General features: G+C 39.3%; 2 protein-coding genes across 4 annotated transcripts; both read right to left on the reverse strand.

The window, feature by feature from the left end:
• Positions 1 to 13191: 13191 nt before the first annotated feature.
• LOC137948134 (protein TIFY 4B-like) lies at positions 13192 to 20649 on the reverse strand. Of its 3 annotated transcripts, XM_068794094.1 has the most exons (10): positions 20097 to 20648; positions 19870 to 19970; positions 19547 to 19716; positions 17659 to 17752; positions 17390 to 17546; positions 17230 to 17295; positions 16704 to 16761; positions 16232 to 16449; positions 15704 to 15788; positions 13192 to 13829 (listed from the first exon to the last, which is right to left on the reverse strand). In XM_068794094.1, exons 1-10 carry the CDS (start codon positions 20212 to 20214, stop codon positions 13685 to 13687), a joined length of 1212 nt encoding a protein of 403 aa, XP_068650195.1. In that variant the 5' UTR covers positions 20215 to 20648; the 3' UTR covers positions 13192 to 13684. The 3 variants fall into 3 exon arrangements, with proteins under 3 accessions (XP_068650195.1, XP_068650197.1, XP_068650198.1); XM_068794096.1 differs by lacking the exon at positions 17230 to 17295 and having other exon boundaries at positions 20097 to 20649; XM_068794097.1 differs by lacking the exon at positions 15704 to 15788 and having other exon boundaries at positions 13724 to 13829.
• A 2821-nt stretch (positions 20650 to 23470) lies between these two features.
• Positions 23471 to 25997, reverse strand: LOC137948626 (hydroxycinnamoyltransferase-like). Its single transcript, XM_068794732.1, has 2 exons — positions 25415 to 25997; positions 23471 to 24474 (listed from the first exon to the last, which is right to left on the reverse strand). Exons 1-2 carry the CDS (start codon positions 25853 to 25855, stop codon positions 23548 to 23550), a joined length of 1368 nt encoding a protein of 455 aa, XP_068650833.1. The 5' UTR covers positions 25856 to 25997; the 3' UTR covers positions 23471 to 23547.
• Positions 25998 to 27802: the final 1805 nt, after the last annotated feature.

Here is a 27802-nt window from a genome sequence, read left to right on the forward strand (position 1 = left end):
AAAGAGACGTTTCCTTAGGGGTGGACCAAATGGTAACAAAAAAATATCATCTGGTTAAATGGGAGGAGGCATGCAAGCCAAAAGTATTAGGTGGATTGGGTATCCAAGATACATCCACAACAAACTCTGCTCTGCTGCTTAAATGGATTTGGAAATTTAATATGAATTATCACTTGATTTGGAGAGTTTTTGTTAGGGAGAAAGCAAATCTACCCTCTGGCTGGTGGACAGAAGGAGGGCGAATTCACTCTCACTCACCCGCCTGGAGAAAAATAGCGCAACTCCTCCCCAAATTCAAAATGGCTAAAAAATGTTACATTGAAAATGGAAATACATCAAAGTTTTGGAAAGACTGGTGGGTTGGCAAATCCCCCCTCAAAAATAGCTTTCTGAAAATATTTGACCTCTCAGGTAACTCAGACATCTATATCTCTGATATCTGGTCAGAAAATGGAGGTTGAAATCTAAATCTTAGAAGACATCTCACAGATACTGAAGTTCTCCTTGCATCCCAACTCCTCACTCTTCCAACCAGACAGCCAAATACATCCAATGATACTCTAATCTAGACTCCCTGTCCGAAAGGGGTCTTTCTCCACATCTTCTGCCTATACATACCTAAACAACCTCTCATCAGCCCACCCAAAGCACCCTGTTGCTTATGCTTGGGATCTTCTCGCTCCTCTACATGTTAGATTATTCATTTGGTCTGCCTACAGAAACAAAATCTTAACCTCTGATGCTTTAATTCGTCGGGGCACCTCTGACTTGGACCCTCACTGCCCCTTTTGTAAGAATACCCCAAAAACAGCAACACATGTCCTTCTTTCATGTCAGCTTGCCTACCTAGTCTGGACTTCCCTTTTAAACAAAATTGGCCTTCAATTCTGTGCCTCTGGAAACATTGTTGACAATGTCTTCTCCCTCGTCGGTATGAAACTCCCAAAATTAGGAAAAATGATCTTATCTTGCTGTTTTGGTCACATTATCTGGGCTCTCTGGAAAGAGCGCAATAGGAGGAAATTCAAACTCAAAACTTGTCTTATTGAGGTTTTAACAGAGCAAATCTCTAGTCAAGTCTCTATCTGGCTCTTAAATAGCAAATAATTCAAAAAATTCTGTGACTCAAACTTTAGAGGGAATTGGCAATCTATTGTTGGGATGTCCCTGCCCTCTAGACCCCCTACTATGGCTACATGCCCCCCCCCTTTCCACCTGGGTACACAAAACTCGACTTTGATGGTAGTGCTTTAGGTTGCCCTGGTCCGACAGGATTTGGTGGTGTTATCCACAATGGAAATAGCGATCTCCTCTTCTCATATGCAGGTTCCCTAGTCAACTCAGATTCTACCACTGTAGAACTCTTTGGTCTTTTGCACGGACTCAAGATCGTCTCTAGCCACCTCTTTGGCCCCTTTTTTTTAAGGCGATTCAAAAGTAGTCATCAATTAGTGTGCTAACCATAGTCACCCCCGTGGCGCCATTAGGATATGTTCAATAAAATTTGTAATTCATTTTCTGGTTTAAACTATAAATGGAACCACATTCCGTGCTTTGCTAATCACCTGGCAGACTCTCAGGCTAATGCAGGTGTGTCTCTCCAACACTTTGTTGTGGAGTCAGGCCCCCAAAGCTAGGTTTGTATTTTCCTCCCCTTGTTTATCAATATACACACTTAAAAAAAAAAAAACGTTGTAAATCACTCTAAAACTTTGTAATTTACTCATTTGTTAATTTTTTTCGTAGTGAATATATTGTAAGTGCATGTTATAAGTTAGGATAAACAAGTTCATTCCACATAAATTGTTATGTAGCAAAAGCCACTCAAGTACTTTCTGCACATTCATGTGAACAGGGAATAGGGGACTAATCAACCTGAAATGGCTGCCTCAGATTAGATGCTCTTACCTCTTAAGCATATATCTACCAAAGTTGGTCCTCCCTAGAAAAAATACTTAAACCTTTACCATGCTTAAAGTGTTAGTTAACTGAACACTTCCAGCAGAGTGAAGGGTTCGGCCATTTCCCATTGAAAGGCAGGTTGATTTGATCTTATTTTAAAAGGGTCTTCCACCATAGACGCGTCTGTTAGGGCTGAGTCTGTCAAAGGGAGCAGCAGAGAAGAAACAGTTCTCAATTCAAAGACCGTTCCTCCACTTTTGGGTCAACAAAATATTCAAGTTGGTGATGCATACCTAACCCAGATCTTTGGATTTGATTTCTCCACTTGGTTTTGTGACTGTTAAGTCCTTGATTATATATTTAATCATGAAATAGTAAAAAAATGAGATTGAGTTTTGTGTTTTCATATCTAGATTTGCTAATCTTAGGTTTAAATGCATGATCAAGTTTAAGGAAGTTAATACTATCAGTACATACCAATTCAATAAGATCAAACCTGCAAATTTAAATGACCAAACAGAGATTATTAAGCAGTTTAACTCCATTAAATATGGGTGCATGAAGTTGTTGTTACTCCCAAGTTATATAAATCACAGAAAAAAAAAACAAAGAGAAAGAGGGTGAATTGTTATAAAATCTAATATAAGAATGAACAAGGAAGAAGGTTTTTTTTTTTTTTTTTTTTTTTATCTTCTGTTCCTTCCAGTCCCTTCAGCTTATCTCGAAACGCTTTTCTGGTCAATCCAAGGAGAAAACTAAAAAGGAATGTGAGTTAAGTCAAAAGATGAGAGGAGATCACAGAGAACAGGTCCTGCTCACAGGCCGCACCCACATTTCTGGTTCTCGTTTTGACCAGATAACACTACAGTCAGGAGTTATTAAAGGGAATTGGAGTTGAGAAGAGAACGCGAAACTGACAAAGAGGTTGAGGATTGTAATTCTCGAGACGTTGTCTCCACTCTCTGAGCCTCGCTAACTCGACTCTCGCCGGTTGTTCTCTGATCTGCAAGCAAGCCTTCAGCTCGGTTCGAGGTAAAAGTCAAGCAAACGGAAGCATACCAATTGGCTTCTTTCTCTCACACCAGCCATCAAATGTTGTCGGCTAATTCACTTATCCGAGTTTTCTGCATTGGGAGGAACCGAAAAGATAGATAATTCAGGTGGAGAATTGTTCTCTGAATAGCTTTTTTGTTTAGAAAAACCTCTCTCTGACTTGAAACCTGAAAGATTTTTTTTCCTACCCGTCCCCGACCTATGGGGTGAAACCAGAAACTCAAACCTGAGGTTTTTGGATCGGGTCGAATCAGGTTTCCTATAAAACCCGACCTGATGCCCACCGACATCATCTATCGGACTAAGGCCTGTTTTTTTTTTTTTTTTTTTTTCCGTTTCAATGTTTAAACTCTATTTGATCACGAGTTTTTCTCTTAAGATTAAGAAAAATACTGCAATTTGATTGCTAAACCTGAACCTAATCTATATTTAAGCTCATAATAATCTTCTTTGACTTGAAGGTAAGGCCTATTAAATAAAAAAAATGTTTAATCTTATATAAGGAAGAGATTGAATATAATTTGTATGATTATTATCTTATTTATGAAGTTTTTTTATTTAACATGATTATATTAATATTAGGTATTAAATAGAAATATGAAATAGTTATGTACAAGGTTCTATCTGTAACTAAACACTGATGGTGCTAGGGTTTCAAGGCATCTTGCCCAAATTTGCATGGCCATGCATGCAGTTCCACTTACCACGTAAAGTGAAAATAAGTGTGATTAGCTAGTGGGGGATCGATCTTAATCAAAGCCACCCTACACCACCAAATATAATCGAGAACTAGATTTTCAGCTTTCTCCTCAATTTGGGCTGTCTGGTCATATTCTTCAGTGCTCCACTGAATACTTGATGGTCTAGTTGCTTAACGAGGAAGGCTTGCGACCGGCGAGAGTGATCGGTCATCTTCATCGGCAACATCAAGTGAGGCCAGGCCCGTAGGTTCACCCTCAAGAAAGTACAGGAACCTTGACTTGAGAAGTCCCTCTAATCGACTCTCATCGCTCTTTTCAAGTATCAGGGATTCATGATCAAGAAGAGGCAACTGAGGCAGCGACGCCGTTTTCACAACCCAGAAGCTTTGACGTGTTGCAGAGGCAACAGAATATGCTTGGGCTCTGGTTCAATCCTTATCAGGTTTTGGTCTGAAGGGGATGAGAAACTGCTAGCTTGTGGCTTCTGGAGGAATAAACATATTCTCGTTGATTTAGCATCTACAGTACGATCACTTTGTGGTTAAGGAATGACACTGGAATAAATTGAAACCATAGAAAGGTTTTGGTAGCATTTTCAACTTAATTGAAACCCTTTCGCGTTAAGCAAATGCAGTTAATATAGAGCAAGATCTTCTTGGCGTGAGATCCTCCATCGGGTTGTCTTCCAGATCCGTAAAAACAGAGGAAAAAGTCATTCGTAACACCAATTTCAGAGATGATCCGAGATATCAGATTAAATTTAACTGTAATTTTTGTATATAAATACGGATGTAAGTAGATGAAATGGTTGAATGAAAGCGACAATTTACCAAAATTTCTACAGATCTTAGATCACTCTTGACTCACAGACATCTTGAAAGAGACAAATATTCCTTCCCCACAATGAGCCTTGCTCAAGGAGATGTGTCCCCTAGTAAGGAAACTTAGAGATAGTGGGGGTAGGTTGATATGCCTTCCCTCCTTTTTATCCCACCCCTGGACCAAAACAAGCCCCAAACCGGTGTAAAGTAGAATTAAGAGAAGAATTCCCAAAAGCAGTTTGAATTTCAAACAGGGCTCATTTCAAGAAATTGCGTTTTGAAGGATCAGGAAACTAAATCTTTTCCTTTGAAAGCACTTTTAGACTTGCACACAAGGGCACATATCCCTGAGAGATTTTACAAGGAGAAGAAGCTCGGTGATGAAATCTCTGAAAGGGATAGTGGGCATTCAGTAGCCGTCTATTTTGGAATGGAATGTGACCTACCTAGAAGAGGTGGCCTCTGATGGTGCCATGAAAGCGAGAGAATTCCTTAATAGGAAAAGATCCAAGAGAAAGGCTTGGTGGTGTCACTGACTGTGGACTAGTTGGTTACATGGATATTTTGTTGCAAGCGAAAAGAGCTGTGAGTTGTGAGATATGATTTTTTCACCTTAATTTTACCTTTTGGCGGGTTTGTAGTCGGTTATCCTGAACGTAGGAGACTAAATTGTGAGAAAGGGGAGGGAACACCCTTTAAGGCTCTCCTTAGCCCTAAATTGTGAGAAAGAAAGTGAAATAAGGATGGGCCTCCTTGTGTTCATGAAGGAAGAAGCACCACTTCTTCTCCCTCTCATCTTTATATGATAGTGATCAGAATAGGGAAGAGATAATTTTCCCCTTCAATGGTAAAAAAAAGTTTTTTTATACTTTTTGATTAGGCCTTTGTTCCTCGTCCATAACAAACAAAATTGTTCGAGCCAAATCTTACTGAGCACACGGTCCTCGTCCTTGAACTCTATCGATCGACAAGAAAGCACGAGCCAGATTGGTATATTTCTTCCATCTTTTGGGAAGCTGCAAGCTGATTGGGCTCCCTCCTAGAATTGGTCGAAAGTAAGCAAAATAAGTTGTGGTCTGGTTGCCAACTTGAATGGACTATGACCAATTGACTCACTCTTCAACAAGTGAGAACTAGGCCTTGTTAAGAAGCTTTGACCAGTTCTTTTGATTAACACTGACAGAGAGCCTCAAGTACTCCTCCAAAATGGCATTGCCCCACCCCATCTGTCCATCTGTTTGGGGATGGTAACTTTTAAAAAAATTGAGGGTTGTCCCTAAAATTTTGAAAAGCTCCAACTAGAACTTACCCGTGAATTGTGGGTCTCGATAATTGATGATGGTACTTGGAAGGCCCCAATATTTGACCATACTGACCAAAAATCCTTTGGCTACCTCATTGGATGTACAATCTCCTAGCATTGTTTAAGGCATTAACCACACTGTTGTTCATACTAGGCTTGTACTTGAGCAAGCATGCCACCGGGCTTGCTGTGGGCCAAGCTTCTTCTGCATGAAAGTTGCATTGTCTGTTTTCACCACGAACTTCGACCTAACAAGCAATGGCACCAAGTGTGTAGGTAATGTATAATGGTTGTCATCTCCTATTCTTGAACTATATAGTACTGCTCTGTGTCATTAAGCTCCGACTTGAAAGCAATAGAATATTTGCCTTCTTCAAAATACCACGAATTACAAAGTAAGAGGCATCTATTGATACCTCAATAGCTTGCTGAAATTGACAAGCTACATGTCTGATGCCTGAATGACCGCATCTTTGAAGGATTTGTGCACTTCTTGGCACTTGCTTGACTAGTGCCACTGTTGTTGTTTTTTCAATAGATCCATCAAGAGTGTTACTAAGACTGAGAACCCCTTAATGAACCTTCAATAGTAATTCAAGAGCCCAAGAAAACTTTGCAATTCCAAGACTTTGGTGGGAAGGCACCACTCAACAATCGCTTACATCTTCTTTTGGTCCATCCAGATCTGCCCTTTGCCAATCCAATGTCCCAAAAATGATACCTCCAACGAGACAAACATGCACTTCTCTCTTGTGATGTAGAGAGAGTTCTTTCACAACAACTCAAACACCTTTTGCAAGTGATGCAAGTGCTCCTCCATGTTCTCACTATACACCACTATGTTATCCAATAGACGACGACAAATTGATCCAGAAAAGGTTGAAAGTTTGTTTATTAATGTGCAAAAAGTCACTAGTGCAATCGTCAAACCAAATTACATGACTAGGAACTCAAATGAATTGTACCTTGTTACACAAGTGCTCTTTTGCTCGTCCCATTTGGTAATTCACACATGATAGTAGTCTTAATGCAAGTCTAGTTTATTGAAGATTTGAACATCCTGAAGTTGATCGAATGAGTTCGCAATGAAGGTGATAAGGTACTTGTTCTTTATTGTCACTTTGTTTAGCACCTGATAATTAATGCACAACCTCTTGTTGCAATCTTTCTTCCTCTGGAATAGTACGAGTGCATCAAAAGGAGCTTCTGATGATTGGATAAAGCTTGGCTTCAAGTAACTCCTTGAGCTGCTTTTGAAGTTCTTCTAACTCCTTTGGGGCCATACAGTATAGCGCCATGGCTGGTCGGTTGGCACTCAACTTGAGCTCGATCATATGGTCTACCTCCATCCGTGGAAGTAATCTCTTTGGCAACTCTTACATAATCCTAGAACTCCTTTAGGACTCTCTCCACTTCACTCAACAAGGGCAGACCATCGGTGAGGTCGTTGTGGGCTTAATTAACGCCCTACACTGAGTTGGTCATGAATTGACCTGCTCGGTCAGGTCGTTGTGGGCCCACCTCCTCCTGGGGGAGTGGGGATGGAGCCCCAGCCCGGTCCACGATATATTAGTTGTTATTTCATTAAGGTTAGTTTGGGAATTTTACTCTTGTATCCCGATTGCTCTAATTTTCTCTTTATAATTGAGGCACACTGCTATTAGGATTTTTTTTATCATCTTAATCCGAGGAGCATCTCGAGTTGCAGTCCAAGAGGTTAGAGAGAAACACCTGTAAGTGTGCGCTTTCTCTTGTAAAGTATTTCATCTTCATAGTGGATTATTATATCGGTGGAAGACAGGACGTAATCTCACCTTAAGGCGAACCTGTATAAATATTTTTCTTTTTCGTGCTTGTTTTTTCCTTCTTTTGCGTTTATTATTATTACCATCGTTAGTTTGGAATTAGGGCATTTAATTCCTTATAGAAAACATAGTTTTTCCATTTAGATAGTCCCCCACTTTGAATACTATACAAGTTCCCTTTTCGTCAATAATCCCTATCATTCCCAAATAGCACATTATGAATGCCTTGCAAGTACAAAAAAAATCTATCCCCAAGTTTACATTGAAATCATCCATATGTACTACGGTAAAATCAAGAAGGCCAACCCACTTTCAGATGACAACTCGGGTGTACTTCGCTACTCCAAGCATGACTTTGGCTTTTGAATTGACAACCTTTATGTCACTGTCGTCCCATTCCCAACTTAAGTGTAGTCATATCACCTCTTCCTCTAAAATGAAATTGTGGGTTGCTCTAGTTTTGATCATGGCCTCCATGTTACTATCATTCAACAACACATCAAGACAAAAGGAGCTCTCTAACGATGTAGTAAACTTCTTGATGTGGCTTGGACAAAATTGAGTAACATCTCGAACCCATCCTTAGCTCGTTCCTTGGTTGCTCGATGACTTCGTCTTCGTCTTCCTTTTTTTTTCTTTTCAATTTTGCATCATCTAATCTTCATCACAAATAAAACATTTAGAGCTTTAGTTGGTAGAATTACCGTTATCCAAGTCGCGCTTCTTCTTTACTTTATTTAGGATTTTTGATCGTCATTCTCAATATTCCAATTCCAAGAAGGCCTCTTTTTGTGGTTCTTCTTGTGATCCTTCCCATCAACTTTGGTGGCATTTTAGATCATGTTATGAATACTGAACATTAAAGTGAAGTACCAAATATATTCATAGAATGTTCCTTTGTCTTAATGCTCCACTCTTGAAATCCTCCCAAGTGTCCACTAAATTTTTTCTATTCTCAACATCACTCTCTACATCTCCACCAAAAGATGACATCATTAATAAAAAAACATCAGAGCAATACTAACATTTACTTCCTCCTTTGTGAATTTTGAAGCTTTCAAGTATTGTTCTGAATACCTTTGGATCTTGTATGCATGTCCTATAACTTGGTTTGCAACTCGTCTAAGTTGTCTTTAGTGTCCACTTTTTAGTACAACAACCCCACTATGAACATCATCTTCAAGCCCTTGAATTGCCTCAAGGCTATGTTGCCAGATGTTCACCACTTCTTGTATCTTCTCCTCCTAACTCGATCATTGACACTCCACTTTCTTAAGCCTCAAGTCCAAATAAACAAAATAAAATTCGGAATAATTGTCACGCTAATAACAATTGGTTCCCAAGATGCCATGGCTGAACTGCTTTTACTCTAGTAACAGTTGGCAGGCTACTAGATATAGTGAGAAATCACTTGTAGAATCTTACCTTGCAACCAACCTTACACCAAACTAAAAATAAGCTAGTCAGTTTTCCTAAACAAGAAAAAATAAAGTAAATGGAAAAAAAAAGTTCTAGAATGTAAAGAGAATTCTTTTGGAAGAAAATGAGATAGTTTATAAAATTTTATAAAGTGACAAGCCAACCCTTTCCTTTATTTACATCTACCCAATACATATTCACGACATAGGCGATAAGGTTAATCCCTTTATTCAAATTCAAACTAGGTATTATCTCACGTACCCTAAATAATCTCTAAAGATTTAATTCAAAACCATTTGAATTGATCTTTGTTCGAAACTAGAATTTGAGTCTAGCTAGTTAGCCTACTGTGAGTGGCCTAGTTACCTTTGTGCCTTTGCGCTTAGCCTGTGCATTCCTTCGTGCCTACACCCCTAGCTTGGGCACACCTCCGTGCCCATGTGCACCACTAGGTTTGGACTTCATTCCCACGTTCGTGTTTGTACAACTACTAATGCGACCATGTTCATGCTACCTTGCCTCCACAAAGTCATATGAAACTGAAGTCGACTCCGGTAGGTCATTTCCATGACTTGGGGCTATCATAGGACTTTTGAAAGCCCTCTTTGGATGGGTTGTTTGTGTACCCAACTTTGGCTACTTTGCGCCTATCTTTGGTTGTGTTAGCTGCGTTACATATACGTCCACACATCACTTGGACACATAAGTGATAAGGGTTTGGAGATTCGAACAAATAAAGACCTTCCTAAAGGTAAGAATATTTTCCCTTGTAATCATTATTTGTTTAGTAAATAACTAAGAGTTGCCCAAGACACAAATTCTAGATCTAGCTCTACGGATGTCAAATCTCTTGGTAGTACATTATCCTTTTATCATAAAGCTTCTAGGAAGGTGTTGGAATATATGATGTAATTAGGGTAGCACTGATGTAATTAGTTTATATTTCCTGTCTTTTCTTCACTCTTATTAGGGTGAAGGGTATACTTATAATATTGGTAGTTTTGATATCTATAAATATACATTATGGGGGAGGGTTTGGATTAAGCCCATAACCTCTTCTCCTCTCATTTTCTCCCAATAGTGTCTCTCTCTCATTTTTTTCCATGACCTAAATTCATGGAGTCTTGAAAATCAACATAGTATCAGAGCAGGTTGGTCCCGAGTTCGAGTCCCGCTCCCACCGAATTTGTCCCAGGTATTTTTAGTGAATTTGTCCTGGGTTTTTTCGGTGAATTTGTCCCATATTTTTCCGATGAGTTTGTCCATGGGTTTTCCCCGTGCGGGGGAATGTTGGAATATTTGTTTGTATCAACCTGACCAGTCTTTGTATAAGATCCGTGGAGTTGCTTTCCTAATAGGCTCGAGCCTTTTAGCGCACTAGTTTCAACATAAGGTATAGGCTCATTCTATGAAATCCAATAGAGAAGTTTTCGAAATATTTCAAAGATTCCATGTCGTGGTGAAAGGGAAACATGTAACTTAAATGGTTGCATAATGATTTGGTGAATCTAAATTTAAAGTATTTTAAAGATTATAGTTCGAAACATAGAATTAAGTTTGACTTGATAATCCCAATGACCCTCAACACAATAACGTAGTTTCGAAGATGAAGCACACTATTGTGGAAAAAGTAAGATGTATGTTCACCATAACTAAGTTACTTAAACCAAATTAGGGGGAAACTGTGTTGATTGCAATTTAATCAATTTATTACCCTAATATCCTTTAGGGGAGAAGATATATCTCAATGAATAGAGACCGGAAATGAGGTTTACTATTCTTATTTATGTGTATTTGGGTGTAAAGCTTTTATGCATGGGCCTAAAGAAAATAAGACAAAAAAATTTGATGAGAAATCCATCCCATGCATTTTTCTTGGATACAGAGATAATGAATTTAGATATAGATTATGGGATTATGAGAATAAAAAATTGCACAAAAGTAAAGATACACAAGTTAATGAAGACAAAGCTATATAAGACTTTGAGAAGGTTGATAAAGATTAACGTGCTATTATAATAACCTTAATTCTAGAAATTTGATCTTGATCTTTATCTTCATTTTCATCTTCATCTTCATCTCATGCATCTACATGATCTTCATCTTCGAAATGGGTGTTAGTGTGGACAAGTTCATGTCCATTGGAAAACAATTTCTAGTGTTAGTGCCCCCAAATGAGGAAAACACAGAAACTAAAAGAATTAGTAACTTGTAAAGTATACTTAATTAAAATATAATAGTTAAACATCAAATTAGGTAAAATAAACATTATTACTACTCAAATAACTAATTTAATGTATAACTAAAATATATTAATGTACTAATTAATTTAATTATATATTATATTAGTTAAAGATTATTGTTTATTATACATTAATACTATAATTATGTAAGTCAATTAACTGTGCACATGATTAATCATAAAAAATAAATAAATAACGTTAAAAATAACATAAACGAATATAATACATTTAAGTTATGAATTTATTGATAATATATGGTGTCCTTTAACGTAAAAAAGTCATGATTAAATAGGAAAAATTTATCAAATACTAACTTTAACACACTCTATATTTTTATATATTATTAATTAAAAATATTTTTCTATTAAATATAAAACCATTGATTTTATTAATTATAAAAATGAGTTGATTAAACCATGTGTTTGAGTTAACAATAATTTAATTACCACCATTTACTTTAATTCAATAGAGTAAATGGGAAAATAGAAATCGAAATGGGAAATCAAATGAAATCTGAAGGTATTTTGGGGGAAAGGAGAATAGCGAGAGAGAGAAGGGAGTGGGAGGCTGAAAGGGAGAAGAGAGAGAAGGGAGAGGGAGGCTGAAAGGGAGAAGAGAGAAGAAAGGGAAGTCGAGAGGGATAAGAGAGAGGGAGAAGCGAGAGCGAGTCCGAGAGAAGAGAGGGAGGCACAGAGACGAGAGAGGGGGTCTGAGAGAGAGGGCGAGTCCGAGAGAAGACCAAGAGATGGAGGCTGGAGACGAGAGAGAGCGGAGACAGAGGCCAAAGAGGAGAGTCCGAGAGAAGAGAGGGAGCAGAGACATCAGGGGCGCAAGGAGACGAGAGAGGGGGTACGGGAGAGAGGGAGGAAAAAATGAAAATGAGGACGCGCGAGAGGGGGGTGCGAGGAGAGAGGGGAAAAAAAATGTCACGGGTTCGAACCCCTGCGCGTCCATTATCTGGATGAATGGCAAAAAGGGTCGGAAACCACTTGAATTTTTTTATAACATGGAGGTGAATGACCGCTTCATCCCCAGCATCCAGATGAAATGTCATCTGCGCTCTACTAACGACTTCAACTGATGAAGGGCTTAGTGCGGTTGATCTTCATCTTGGACTTCAAGTTGACTAAAGGAAAAATTTCACGTAAAAAAGGGTGATGTTATGCATATGAATGATGCTCCTAATAAAGTTGAGTTCGGGGAACAATGAATTGAACCACCTCAAGTACTTAAAGAACTAAAAACAACTTAATTGACCTCAATTGATGGAAATCTCAAAAAGACTTAATTCATTCTCAACCTTATTCTTCAAATGAACATGTGACACTTACAAATGCAAGTGAACCCTAAATTTTCAACAAAAATTTCAAAAAGCCAAGACAAATAAAAATAAGAACATGTGGGTGAAAGCTATGTAACAGGATATTGAGTATTTGCATAAGAACAATACAGATGAGTTAATAAAATTGCTTAAGGGTAAAACACCTTAAAACGAAAATGGGTTTACACATTGAAATAAGAAGAGAATAAAAACCAAGTCAATTACAAAGCAAGAATGGTTGTCAAAGGCTTTATGCAAAAGAAGAAAGTTGATTTTGAAGAAATCTTTTCACCATAGAGAAGATGACATCAATTAGGTTGGTCTTGAATCTAGCTACTACTCTAGTGGTAAAGGTTCCACAAATGGAAAAAGAGGAGAAAAAAGAATATGAGAAAATATGAGAACGAGGAGGAGAAGAAGGCAGAAGTAGAAGATGACTCCTATAGATTTTGGATTTGCAAGAGATTGAACCCACTTGATGTTTCAAAGTCTTCTCTACATCCTCTATTGCTAAAATTTATTAATCTGGTTGATATCCAACATTTGGAATATTTTCAATTTAATTGCTTCACATGTAAATAAGTTTTGATTTGAATTTTGATTAACCTCATTTCTTATAAATAAATTCTTCTTTTTTTTGCATCTTTGTAATCCACAAGTTTGGGTAAGACTTTGAGAAAAAATTACGATATAAGTACATTGTTACATAGTAAAAGTTTTACTTGGAGTTGCAACATGATTTTCCCCTCTACATCGAAGGGTTTTCCACATTAAATCTGTCAATCAAATTCTCCCCTTCACTAATTATTTTTAGGGATAATAATGGTCAAATTCTTATTTTTTTTCTTTTCTTTTTCATGGGGTTCCAAACAGACCCTAAGTGTTTACTTCACAGAATGTAGGTCATTAGTTTTCCGTAACAAATTATACCATCAAAGACTTGAATGAGACCCTCCCAAATTCTGGAAGTTATTGCACAAGAAGTGCATGGTAGGGATACTAACATCATTATCCAGGAAAGGGGTGGATATCAAAGAACAAAAAGTTCCACCCAAGCCAACTATTTAAGCTCAAGTTTTGTTGATTTCTTAGGTTCCTGATCCATACCTTTTATGCTCAAGGGCTTGAGAAAAAAGATGACAGAAAGGTAGTTCCTATTGTAGGTTCCCAATTAATTGCATGGTTCACTACTTTCGTGATGATAATAGTCTTCCCTCGCAAAATATTGTGATTGTGGCCTAAAGTCAAGCTTCTTGGACATCTGCAGGGGCAAATAAACAAATGGGAGTTAAACTTTGTTTGTAAAAAAACTACTAATGCTACAGGCCAGAGGTTGAAAGAAAAACAGTAAAATGAACTAGATGAAAACACATCAACATAACCTGTATTATATCAGAAAAAAAGTAAAGGAAAAAATTATTAGTTCTGTTTTCAGGTAAGCATTTCAAAAAAGGGTCCAATGAGCTACAACAGTGAAGAGTCTTATTGGGAACAGCCTCAAAAACCAAGTGTAACCTTCATATACATGACACTGGAGTCCGAAATGATAGTGATTCTACCTTTTTCTTCAACGTCTTATATTGGTTGTTCCACACATTAAAGAACTAATACAAGAAAGGCTGCACCAGAGACAGCTTGGCACATACCATCCAAAGAAACCGAAAAACACTAGCACATCCAACGAAAACAAAGCCTCCTCTTTTAAGCATCAATTACTTGTAACCTACATATACCTCAATTTCCTATATCTTGTAAATTATAGTCCCTAGGGACACATCTGGTTCGAAAGGAAGTGCGATGAAAAGAATGAAAATAAGTATGAGAAGGGGAATTACTTCAATGATATTTTCAAGAGATGGGTTTGCTAGCATGTAAAACCAAGAGGAAGAAGTCCTATGGAAAATCAGAGTGGAAATATGATCCGAGAAATCAGAGAAGATCCAAGAAATCAGAGGAAATCTGGTTGTAATTCTACGTATTTATAAGAGTGTTGTAAATGCATGAAAAATGAAATAAATGAAAAGAAAGCTTTCTCCGGTGAAAGCTTACAACCCCCATATGGCAGATATTGAAGTCCCACCAATAGGACTGCTTATTCCCAGATGAATACGCTCATTTTCTCTTAAAACCAAAGTGGACCCGGGCAGTGGAAGGATTACAAAGTGCACAACTTGGTTCTCCTAACCATACTAAATTCTCAGTCTGGTTTTGACCACCAAAGTCACAGTTGATATATAGACCTTAGTTCTAATTTCCAAACACTTTGGCCTCTAAAACTATGACCATATTTTTCCACTCCCCACCAACTCTAGGTTTGCCAATTAACATTATATCAACCAACAACAGAAACAACATAGTTCCCTCGTATATGGGACAATAATGCAATGGTTCTACAACAGAGTAGAACACAGAAGCTAATCTTGTGACAACCATGGGAAAGAAGGTACTTTGGACCATGAAGATGTGGACAGATAAGGTACACAGCAAGGAAGCAACTTCTATAAGACAAGTTGAAAAATCATTCAAAACTTTGACTTTCCCGGGGTTTCCAGAAATCACTTAGCAAATCTGAGTTAAAGGTTCATGGAGAAGATTATAAACTGATGACATTAACTATGTCGATTGGGAAGTATATTAAGAAGCATAAAAAACGTCCTGCTAAATCTATTAAGTCCAACAAAGATAATTTTGAACTAGCAATGTTCCTTTCCCATCCAAGCCCCAAAATTTCTTCCTTACTTTGGTTCCCATCGAAGCCATCAAATACATGAGCTCTAATCTACTTAATGGAAAGACCATGGCAACTAAGGAGGAATTTTATCTCATAATCAATCGACATCAAAACTTGGCGGCATCAAATGGTAATAAATACACTCAGGCTAATTTTTGCACAGCCAATTTTTTTTGTCAGGTTCTTCCGTTGAACTTAACTCCTTACTTGGTACCTCTTTTTTTGTTTGTTTGTTTATTGACGTTGCTGTTGCTTGAAAACACTAGCTTCAACCTTTCTAGAGAACAAAGTGTAACATCACAAGGATTTTTCCTTCCAATTGTTTTTTGCAGTTTGATTCTCCGGTGAACATTTCTAGTTTATTCTAGAACATCATGAACATTGGAACGGCTGTCTGGACTTACCTCCTTTTAAACCTACACAGCAAGATGAAATAACTGAAGTCGTGGAAGATGCATTTCCTAGGAATGATACAAGTGGTTTTTATTTCTGGAAAGCAACATAAACGGTTAGTTGGAAAGCTTTGTTCCTATTTAATGATAACTGTACAAAAGGATTTCATTCTTAGTAAGCATTTAAGAGATACAGTCCAGGAAGCCTCTTAACTCATCAATGGCCCTCCTACAAAAGAAACTCTTCATTTTTAGTAAGCATAATGAGATAAAAGTCCGGCAATGACTCTTAACTCATCGATGGCCTTCCCCCACCAAACAACCTATCCGGCCACTTTTTTAGTTCAATGAACCGCCAGCTAAGCTCGCAGCATCAATTCTTTACGTAAATCATCATTGATACTTCTATGAGTTTATTGCGAAAGGAAAATTAAAGAAGCCATTAACTACGGATAAGTTTCAAGTTCAGAATAACAAATTAACTTTAAACATCCTTCTCCAGTAATAGATAACGAAAGCGGTACCGGGCAAGAGTCTTACCATCATCATTGAGATCAACAATAAGATGGAGGCTCTTTACTTGATTCTCAACAGAGCCGCACCGTGTCGGTGTATGAGGCGGTCTTGGCTGCGTGGGCGAGCATGTGCCACTTCTGCTTGAATGCTCAGTTGAGGCCTGACTTCTGATTTGTTGGCTCAAATACATTTCCATGCCAGAAGTTGTCACAGCAGACCTTCTCTTCCCTTTAAATCTGCCCCTGAAAATTGGTGCAGATAAAAGATCAATGGTTGGTGCAAAGCAATCATGTGACTTCTTGGCCTTCAATCCACTCACTGAAACAAAAAAGAGGCGGGCGCACCAGATGTTTCCATTACCGATAGGCATTGTCAATGCCGACCTATTCCTTTAACATGTACAGTAGGGACCACACTAAATCACATGTAAGGGCCCAGGGAAACAAGGTCTGAGCGTTCCCACCAAATTTCACATCTAATTCAAAATTTCACCAACCTATCTTTTCGCTTCTCAAGGTATCGCTGCAAGGATGCTTTCCTGCCAGTGGGTCTTTCTGTCAAAAATAAGACAATGAGAAGCATAAAGTACATTTCAATTATCATATAAAAACTTTTAACTAGTAAACCTCACCCATAGGAGCCCTAAAAGCGCTATAACAACAACAAACGCGTCTTCCAAGTGGCATTTCTATTCATTAGAAAATTCAGTAGAGAAAGAAAATGAAAATAAGATTATCGTGCAACTAAGTCCCTAAAACGGATTGCTAATGACAGAAATTTCCATCTACCAAACAGAGTTATCACAGTAGTAATCTTGTTGGAAATTCTATCTACAACAGCCTTCAGCTCCAGAGATGATGGAGAATCCAACGATTACATCAGGGACTGGGTAGTGTTAGAAGGTACTTTGCAAGTCAGAATTTTATTTTAAAATCATAAATATCGGGGATAATTCCGCAGTGGCGAGTGGGTGTTTGATGCTTTCTTGGTTTAATAAACGCAACTTGGACCCAGTACTTAACCTTGTTCAATTTCTCGTGAGATTTTTCCCTCTTCCGAGGTTTCTCGAGGAAAATGAGATACTTTCCCTGTTAACAAAAGAAATTAAAAAAAAACAAGTCCACCATCAGCTGCCACTGAAAATCTTCTACTGTGCACTGAAAGTATATCGCTTCAACTTACCAGCTTTTGTACAGCGAGAAATCGCAGTAGCAAAAGGCAGAGAAGCAGGTCCAGCACAGTCACCTAGCTGCTGACACGCACTAGAACGACCAGCAGGCGCAATTTCAATCGGTAACGAGCAATCAGGGCTTCCAGCGAGCACCAATATGGCTCGCGCCTGCAAAAATACGATATAAAGGTGCATCGGATGTTCAACCGTCAGTAGATTGGCCTCTCAAAGATGGACCACGTAGTACTGGAATCATGAAAAGTCAAATCGCTGGTGTTACCTTCTCAGACGACATCTCCTCGTAGACTTTCACCTTTCCACAGTAAAAAATAGTCATCTGACCTGCCGTTGCCGGCTCGTTAGCAGCTGTAGACCTGTTTCGGCCCCACGGAACAGGTTTCAAAAGTGGTAAACAGATCTTTGATGGTCCATAAAATAAGTCCCGTGCGTTTTTTTAATGTGGTGTCCTTTATTTTTACCATTTAACTCATCCCTGAGCACAAGTAGAAACCAATGTGGTACTACAAGTCTCACTAGAGGATGAAGGCTACTGTTCATCGTGCTGAGTGATGCAAACCAAAAATAAAAAGAGACCAAAAGTCACGAAACCGAAGCAGAATCCCACCCAGATTCATTATGTCATAACTCAAAAACCCTAAAATAACTAAATCAACAGTAAAACAGATCGTCATCTCGAAAAAAGGGATTGCTCCCTGTAACGTTTCGCCACCACACAAAAGTGGGTCGTTGAATAACGCATTAATAAACATTTAAAAAAAGGGGTAGTCCCTGCTGAGCAACGCAAAAGCTGTTATGCACGCCATGTCGCTGTTGGTATGTAAATGACCATATTGGTCCAGACCCATTGCTTATGGACCACATCATTCAGAAGGTAGATATCTACCTAGCCAGGTGACAATGAAGAGAACGTGACAACTACAATTGATCATGAAATGTTTGTTTTCTCCCACTCTTATTGTAATGTTTAATTAGCTAAGATGGCCGCCCCAACGGAAGCCAAACCTATCCCAGTCTCAATATGGAAAGAAAACTAAGACCTTCACCCGTCTTCAGTCAGTCCCCCTTACCACTAACATCAGGTCTTAACCATGATCCTGCTGTTAGACGAAACTTTCATATACTAACGCTGGGATTAAATAGTAAAAAGTCAAGAATATCGCATTATTTGGTTGAATGCTAATCTTTGTCCCCAATCATCGTCTCTTATGTATTCCATCAACTACACTTTTCACCCATTAACCTTTGTCACAGCATCTGAGTCAACTCGTGTACAGAAACAGCAACAACCGAAGGTCCCCCCGCAAGGTGGAAAAAGCTGCTTCGCCTTTAATGTTTCGATTTTACAGTCCAATTTGGGTGCCTCTGACAAGATTCTCACACGACATCATGCTCTGGCCTCGTAGGGAGCAAGGAAGTGGCGGTCCCCATGTGATATCATAAAACGAAGCTGACTTATCGATAGAGCATTTCCCAGAAAAGAAGGGCTAACCATCAACCTACCCTAAAGAGGCGTCACCCAATTTCTAACAGTTGGTCCCCCCTCTGGCGCCACTCGCGCGTGTATAAGTTCGACCAAATGACCCAGACCGTATGGTATTTGACTCGCAAGTCGATTGACTTGACCCACCCCGAATCATGTAATTGGACCGGCTAGTCTTAATACTAAGTAGCTTCAAAATTTTGATGCAAGATCAAATTATTTCCTCGTGCAGAAAAGGACGCAATAATATATCTCGCGAACCTACCAATTCTATATTCCCAGCGTTACGTATCTCCTAAGGCGCAAGGGTATAAGTTACAACGTCAAATCACGGCTGAGTTCCCATTCCCCAAGTCGCCATATAGGCTACGAGGGCCCATCTTGATCTACAGTAGCCTCTCCTACTGTGTGTACCAAATCAAGGACGTGTACGAGCTCATTTGGTCCACGCGCTCCATCAGCCGTACGATATTCGCTGAGGAGTGAAGGACACCTAAGAATAGCGACCACTTAACATTTAGTCGAGAACACCACATGCAGTGTCCACCTCCTAGGTCCAGAGCGCGACAACAGGACTGCTCTGGTTAGGAGAGTTAACCCGGCGTCCGGCCGGCGAAGTTTCACAACGCGATGAGAATAGTGAAGGTTAAGTGAATGAAACGGGTACCTCTGAAGAATTTCGTCGCAGGCCGGAGGAGCGGACAGAGCGTCACCGCGAAATGTTGACTGAGTGGAGTCTTTGCCCCGATCCGAAACGGATTCGCTAGCGGAAACAGGATTTTGAGATTCGACGCTTGCTGGCACTTTCAGAGGAGGAGGAGAAGAAGGCGAAGCAGCCTAGAAAAAAACGGCTTATTTAGAGATGAAGAAAATGACTGCGAAACAATTGAATTAAATGAATGGAGTGGCCACAGCTCACAGGTTTTAGGGAAAAAAACAAATGCGGAAAAAGACATAAAGAGAATTTTTTTTCTAAGGGTGGCGGCGTACGTGCGCGGGATTATCCGGTTCCGGCCGGGATTCGAGCAGCGTTTTGAGAGAGATGACCTGCTGGATCGCCTGAGATTTGTTCCACGATGGACGCCTCATACCTGTCCAGAATCGACACGTGCCACCAGAACTCTAAACTTTATTCCTTTTGTAGCAGTACCAAAAAAAAAAAAAAAAAAAAAAAGGGTTTCCGCGGGGCCGGAAGATAAGAGTAAGCGGAAACCGACCTTTTTGTTTGAGAAATCTCCGGCAGTCTTCTCGAGTGAGCTGCGAGATATCTTCCTCGGTGAGATCCTTCAAAGGCTTGTCAAGTGGCGAACACAGCGCAGTCTCCTCCGTCGCCATTTCACCAGATTCCGGCTACAACGACTCTTCCGCGTGCGATTCAGGCAAGTAACACAACAGTTGGCTCAATATTCTTCGCAGCAGTGAAAGGAGGTGAGAAATTAAGATCTCCCTCCGATTCTCTCCATACAAGCAGAAGCGCTTTCTTCAGCGAGACAGAGGACTGCCTGCCTAGTAATGAGATCCAGTTATCCTGCACAAGAAGAGAGCTCACTCCTCTCGCTCTCTCCCACTCCCAGCCTCTTCCAGCCTTTTTCTGCTTCTCGCTCCCCCTGATTCATTCCTTTGTCGCTGCTTTTTTTTTTTCCTTATTATTTTTCAGTAATCCAGGGAGCGTCTTCGATTCGTTGGGGGGCTTTTATCGAACCGTGCTGCACCCCGAGCTGCCACGTCCGCGCTTTTCATTTAATATTTTGACCTCTCGCTGTTTTTATTCCTTAAATCGCTAAATTACCCCCACTGTTCAGATTCCGTAATGGAAATGCCCTCGGTGGTGGGCCTCGAGGAAACATGTTAAGACTGTTCAAATGACTGAAATGTCCTCGGCTCGAGCGGAGCTATCAGTAGCCTGCGATCCATGGAGAGTTTGAAGAGCTTGAATTTTTAAATGAATTTTATTAGAGAAATCAAGAAATTATTTTCTAAGGTAAACCTTTCATAGAATCTTACAAGTGAAGGAAGCAATGGACAATCTAATGGCATCAAAAGGGTTGGGTGACACAAACACAAGTGGTTGCCTGTTTGGAGAAAGTGGGACAAGCGAATTGACCCCCTCGCTTCATGTCAACTCTCGTTCATCTAGATTTCATCATAATTGACAGCGTTACCTAACTCAACCATTCGGATTAAGGCCTTATTCACAAGGAAAGTGAGATGACCAACTTCCACAAATTCTTTGTACCAACAAGAAAGCGTAAGAAAAATGCTAGATTTTCTCGTTGACTAATTTTTTTTAGGGTTTAGAAACTTGTAAAATACCCGATCAACTCACTTGATTTGAAATTGACTCATTTATTTTACCTAAAATTTTATCAGACCTATTGGTATGATTAGACCTTATTCATATTATAGATGGGTCAAGTTTAAGTATAAACCCTTTTAAAAATCAAGTTGGTTTAGACAAATCCTATTACTAATTAGATCAGGTTTAGGGTTGATACCAGGACCTAATTTGCCTTGGTTAAATACCTCAAAAAAGCAAGAACCACATAGACTATTGTTAACGGAAAAGACATATCTATGTTAAAATTCTTACATAAAGGGTCTTTTTGGAACCTCATGGAAAAGAAAAGAAAAGAAAAGAAAAGAGAATTTGACCATTATTCTTCTAAAAAATAGTTAGTGAAAATGAGAATTTAATTATTATCTTATTTTTACTAACTATTTATTGGAAATAATAATGGTCAAATTCTTATTTTCTTTTCTTTTCTCGGGGTTCCAAACAAACCAAAAAAATTGACAAATTTTCAGCCAAAGTTTTCTAGCCAAGACAACGGGAAAATATTGGACCTTACTTAATCTATCCTTTCAATGCATTCTTCAACACCATTTATGGTTTGAACAAAATTAGAGATTATTGAATTTTATAACATCCTTTGTTCTTTTTTTTTTTTTATGAAAATTGGATTGTCTTGGTGTTTATATAATTGAATAGTGCTCTTTGATTCTTGGTAATACTGTTTGCGTTTACTGTTGTGTCCAAGGTGGCGGAAAACTGTGTTGCGAATCCACAGAGAAAGGAACAAAGAAGAGGAGAAGAAGGATGATCATTATCACCGAGTGGAGTGTTCCTATGGTAAGTCCTGGTGGTAGTTTCGTCTGCTTGACAATCTAGATGTCGGCTTTGTTCAGGCCAAGCTTGAAGATGGAGTTCTCACCATTTCCATTAGCTTTGAGGATGGAGAGGTACTAGAGAAGGGTAAACTAAGTGAGATAGACCCCATGAAACAAAGAATGATGGTTGAGCTATGCGCAAAAGGAAGAAGGTGTTACGTGTAAGAACGAGTAGAGGTGTCAATTTTATCCAATTATCTTATTTTTTTACACCCTTTAAGGAAACGAAAATGGAATAAAAAAATTTCTTGCATATATAATTGAACAATTTTACCCATTTATCATTTTACTATTTGTTAAACGGAACACAAATAGATAATACTTATTTTATACTGATTTACCTGTTTACAGATTATGTAAAGATATTATTATAATTTCTTTATATACCTATATAGGGAGAATTTTTTTATGTAGGTTGTTATATGACTTTTTACTGTCTTCAATATTATAAACATGCTGCTACATATATTTTTTATTTTTAAAGATATATATATATATATATATATATATATATTATTTTTATTTTTATTTATTTACCCACTTAACCATTTACCCGATTGCTAATCGGGTAGATAATAAGAAACCAGAATGCCTTAAAAATATCAGATAAAAAAATTTGAAATATAAAAAAAATATACCGAATAACCTGTTCCGTTTCGTTTGTATACCGTTTCATTTGTATCCTGTTTACACCCCTAAGAACAAGGAGATGTATGTAACATAGATGGAATAATAAAGAGAAGAGGAGGACGAGGAAGAAGATGAAAAGAGGAGATATGAACTAATGAAAAAGCTAATAATTTTTGTAACAATGTAGCAGTTCAAATTTGGACAGATGTGTCAAGTGAAATAGTTGATTTAACATAAACAAATTATTTTTACATAAAAGAGTCTTTAAAATTTGTGCTTAATATTTACATTTGACATATTATTTTATTAAAAATTAATGCTAGAAGTATTGTAATAAACTGGAGTCATCAATAATTTCCATCAATTTCTTTAGAAAAATCAGTAATAACTATGAATAAATTAAAAAAATTCTCAAGATTTTCTAGTAAGCACTAAGAGATTGAAGGTTTCTTTTAAATTAAATATATATCATAGGAAAGGTATTTCTAGTTTTTTCGTAGGTATAAATTTCTAGAGAAGGGGTATTAACAGGGCCGAAGTAAAATTTCACAATAATTTTTTTGTTAAATTAGTATATTTATTTGACCCATTTTATAAAATTTAAATATTTTTTACTAAATTTTTACCTTTTAATCCATTTGATTCTTACCCGACATGATTTTCTATACCATATCCATATACCTCCGCTTATCCACGAAAAAAGCCATTTGGTGCGAAACATACTACACGGATTAGGGTTTCGACTGAGATAGGTGTGAAGAGGGGAAGAAATTTCCCACTTAAATAAAAAATGTGACACGAAATTTAACCACTTAACCCATTAATTCAATAATCTGTATCACTTTTGGTCTGTTCTTAATTAGCAACCAATCAATATTTATCAACAAAAAGAAGATGGGATTCGAGGGGTAGTATCTTGTCATCCTCGACTAATTTCTTAAGCTCTTGACTCGGCAGTGTCACCGTTACCGTCTTGCCTATCCCCTCCTCCGGCGACGGCAGAACCATGATGAGCCCTTCGCCGTAGACGTTCCCTATATGGTAGCTGACGAGCACCGGCTTGACACCTTTGTCGAATATTGCTTCATAAGCAAGCACATGCTCCATGTTCAGTACAGTCAGTTCGGGTCCATACATCCCAAAAAGAGTCGCAAACTTGCCGTCTGCGTCCTTCTGTGATTCAAGCCAGTCTATTGCCGACCAGTATTCCTCCTCCTCCAAACCGGATAAGTGGCGGTGGATGATACCGGCAGCATGTCCGAACCCCTTCTCTTCCGTTTCGAATCCATCTGTTACCACATTCGAGAAATGCAGTGCATTTCCATAGAACCCATGCGGAAGAGGAGCATGAAGAAGCTTCCGGAGGTCAAAGACAATGGCTACACTGCGAGTGTTAGAAGGGGCGAGGCCTTTGGCTCTACTGGCACAATCCCAGAAGAGGGCTGCCAGTGCGTCGAACGCAGTGGCTTCTGAGCAGTCCGGGTGGATCTCCCGGAGGAGTTTCTTAACAGTCTCGTCAGAGAATCGAAACGTCGCAGTGGACATCTTAACGTGGAGGGAAGGAGATCGAGCCTCCGCCTTGGATTTGGTCTCGTAGTACCTGGCAGAGTTTGTGTCCGTGTTGGGGGATGGCCGGCCGCGGAGACCGGGAGGGTGAAAGAAGGGTGGGTGGGTAATGGAGCCGCCGCGGTGGACGTCACTCCATGACTTGACGAAGAGGGTGGCGCAGGTAGGGTCTGCATGCATGTGGGTGCAGCTCAATCCGATGGCAATCCCTCCGCCTTCGAACTCGTTGATCTGCAAAATTGAACACTGCTGAGATCAGATGGCAGGGATGGATCATTAATTTTCAATGAGAAAATGTCTGATGAACGATACATGTGGACGTGGTTATGCATTAGATAACATGGCAACATGGCTTTGCCATTATGAGATACGATCGTGTGTCATAAGAGATAGACTTTATTGTCTTATTTAATATTGGAAATTTTACCAAAATACCAGTTTGAAACAACTTATTTATGAAAACAACCAAGATCTCAACTTATTTGTAAAACTACCGAACTTTGACCGGTCCACTATATATGTGTGACACGTAAGGTTTGACTACTTTCGTGTCGCCCCATCATCAGGTGATACTGTAGATGAACACAGAGACTGCCACATCATTATTATCGACACGTCATCTGCCACATCATTACATGATAAAATTTTGAATAAATTTTAAAAAAATTAAAAAATCAAATACGCTTTTTATTTCCTTATATCTAAAATAAAAAATTATTAAAATTTTTAATAAACAATTAAAAAAACAACTCTTATTTATAACATTATGAAATAAACGAAAGAGAAAATAAAAAAATATTTTCTATGAAATTTATTTTAAAAGTACTAATTAAGAGACTCTCTTGGTCATAGAAAGAGAAAAAAAAATTAATCACTAGCATGTCTCAAGGCAGAACACCCAAAAGATTTTTTTTTTTTTTTTTTTTTTTTGGACATTAACCAGTTTTGGTCATTATCGATCTGTCAAAAGAGGGGAATTTGGAAATTGGGATCTGTAAAGCTAGAGTAAATTCAACTATTTAGTGTCCAGTAGCTAGTGGGATCCAATTCGTTTTTTTCAGTGGATTTTAGAAAAAGATCATGTGGGAGGATTTCAATGCCGAACACTGTTTACAGCTTTAATGGCGTACGAGAGCTCAAAAGGTAGCACTGGTGCTTAGTTGAGGTTTACCTGGACATAATAGGGAGACCAGATGGAAGGATCCTCGGGCATCTCCAACCAGTAAGTCAGATCCTTCTCCTCCTCAGGGGTGACCGTCCGGAGCCACTCCTCCATGGAGCATCCAACACTTGTCTCCACGACCCTCACTCCGGCGTCCGTGCACTTGACCTCCCAGTTGCCGTTCTCTTGCAGCCTCAGCCTCCCCGTCATGGCCGCGTAGAAGGAGAGGGTCTCGGTGAGCGAGTCCTTGAGCCGCTCCCTCTCCACCGGGCAGCTTTGCTCCGCCGGGTCCGACCGGTAGTAGAATACCGCCCTGATATGGTGCAGCCGCATCGCGTGGTCCAACAGCGACAGCGGGTACGTCTTCCCCGGTGTAACCGGCGTCGATGACACCGATGACATTATGCCCTTCACCTTCACCCTGCTCTCCTGCCCTCCTTCCCGTGGCATCTTCAGAATCTCCAAAAGAGAACAAAAGGGGTCGGTCGGTTGTTCTGATTCTCTCTCAGAGGTGGAGAACTGGGAGGTCTCACAAGGGGTTTTATTCTTTCCCGGTTCGCCGATTGGAGAGGGTTGTCAATCTCGTTGGATGGAGAGAGAAAAGGTGATTTATAAATGAGTATGTGGACCGAATGAAGACGCAGAAACAGTTGAAATTAAAGACGAGAAAGTGAGTTGGGAAATGGGGAGTTAGGAGGAGTTTGTTGGACCGCCTTAATGGCGAGAGGTGTGGTGTTCGAGTTGGTTGAACTTATTTATGTCCAGAGACGTCTTTCGTCTCACAACCACCTGGCTGTGTGTTTTACGTCACTGCAAATCCTGGTTATGGTGAAAAGCAGTGATAACTTTTTAATGGATTCGTCCATTGTCGATAAACTGTTTGCCTCACGTCCGGTTTAACCAGAGATTCCTGTCTTCTATTATCGATTGTGTTTCCATTAAACCAGTTCTGTTGACATTGAAGTCTAGAAAGACTTCCAGAAGCAATCGACGCTACCACCCATTTGATTTACAGAGCCGACTCCCATCTTTTTGTCCTCGCTTGAGTTGAGACCTTTCGAGGCGTATAACTCAAAACAAAGGCAGCGAAAGCTACACTTCCATGTCCTATTATGCACTGTGACTGGAAACACGATGTACCGCCGCTGAAATGTCTCGCATTTAAACAAGAAAACTGTAAAACCAGAGGCAACCGAACTTTCCTGGGTTTCTCCGCATTCAGTTCTCTGCCAGTCGATTGTCATTGAGCAAAGGGTACGATCCCTAGAAAGATGATAGAAAATCGCTTTCGTCGATTTCACTAAGGAAAACTTCTCATCCTAACGTGTTAGTCCCCTCTATTGGATTAGATTTTTGTGACGGGAGGGGTCTCATCCTCGTACGAGATTCCCCCCTTATCATTATGAGAAAATAGTACCCCTCCCTTTAATTAATAGGGTAAGGATAATGTCTGACTTTAGATCTTACTACTTATGATGATTAGGATTATGTACTCTGGGTTATTTTTTCTTGAAGATGTACATGAATTCAATACCTTATGTTTTTATTTAGTATCAGAGCGGTCTATGGAAGGCAGAAATGATTCTCCGATCCACGATGAACAGAGTCTTTGATCAATGCATTCCGCCGTCAGTGAAACTGAAGGAAAACTTCCGATTGAGGCACGCAAAACTGGAACAGTCTCACGATGGCGCCAAAGAGCATTAGATATATCGTTCCCTGAATCTCCATCGGCAACGACGTTGGATTAATCGTCTTAACCAGAACTTTGTTTTTTTTTTTGCCGCTTTCGGTGAAGAGGAGTTCTGTCGTAACCCTTGAAACAGACTTTGCACGCACCATCGACGATTCAACTTCTAGGAAGTGAAGTGAAGTCACCTCGAGACTTGTCGTCGGTGAGAGAAACAAAAATTTAACCTAGGTTGGCTGATTTTTCAATCGATTCACCCAAACCGGGTATGTTCTCCCCGAGTGACCCAAACCGGGTCTGGTTCGTTCTATCGGGTCAATTTCTTTGTCAAGTGACCCAAACCGGGTCTAGTATGTTCCACCGGGTCAACCCAGCGGCAGGAAGAGGTTCTGTAGTGTTTATTTTATTCTGATCACCGCTGATCTGGTCTTCTTGCATTATGTTGAGGGAATCAACACCAAATTCATGTTCAATCTGAAAACTTTAGTTTTACAACTAGCGTCATTCTTACGGAAGTAAACTACAATGTATGGTCCCAGATCATGGAGTTGCAAATTGCAAGACGTGAGAAACTTGAATATATTATGGGAAAAACACCACTCCCACAAGATACTGATGCTTCTAATGCGAAGTGGTATGTTAAAAATCAAAAGGTCAAAGGGTGATTGCTAACCTCCATGTCATCGGACATCATGAAGTATTACATT

The sequence above is a fragment of the Aristolochia californica genome, unplaced genomic scaffold, assembly GCF_029961685.1.
Source record: "Aristolochia californica isolate CCGP_79_NKW_82.1479 unplaced genomic scaffold, dmAriCali1.0.hap1 SCAF_13, whole genome shotgun sequence".
In the NCBI taxonomy this organism is placed as follows: domain Eukaryota; kingdom Viridiplantae; phylum Streptophyta; class Magnoliopsida; order Piperales; family Aristolochiaceae; genus Aristolochia; species Aristolochia californica.

Bases quoted from the DNA above. Each gene is read 5' to 3' on its own strand.
- LOC137948134 (XM_068794094.1), bottom strand. From the start codon at position 20,214: ATGGCGACGGAGGAGACTGCGCTGTGTTCGCCACTTGACAAGCCTTTG. The intron at 16,762-17,229 runs GTTAAGTACTGG...TATTTTTGACAG, and splicing joins CTCACGAGAAATTGAACAAG to AAAGACCCACTGGCAGGAAA. The intron at 15,789-16,231 runs GTAAGACTCTTG...GTTGCTTTCCAG, and splicing joins TGTTGATCTCAATGATGATG to AAATAAAAACCACTTGTATC.
- LOC137948626 (XM_068794732.1), bottom strand. From the start codon at position 25,855: ATGCCACGGGAAGGAGGGCAGGAGAGCAGGGTGAAGGTGAAGGGCATA. The intron at 24,475-25,414 runs GTAAACCTCAAC...TCAATTTTGCAG, and splicing joins GGTCTCCCTATTATGTCCAG to ATCAACGAGTTCGAAGGCGG.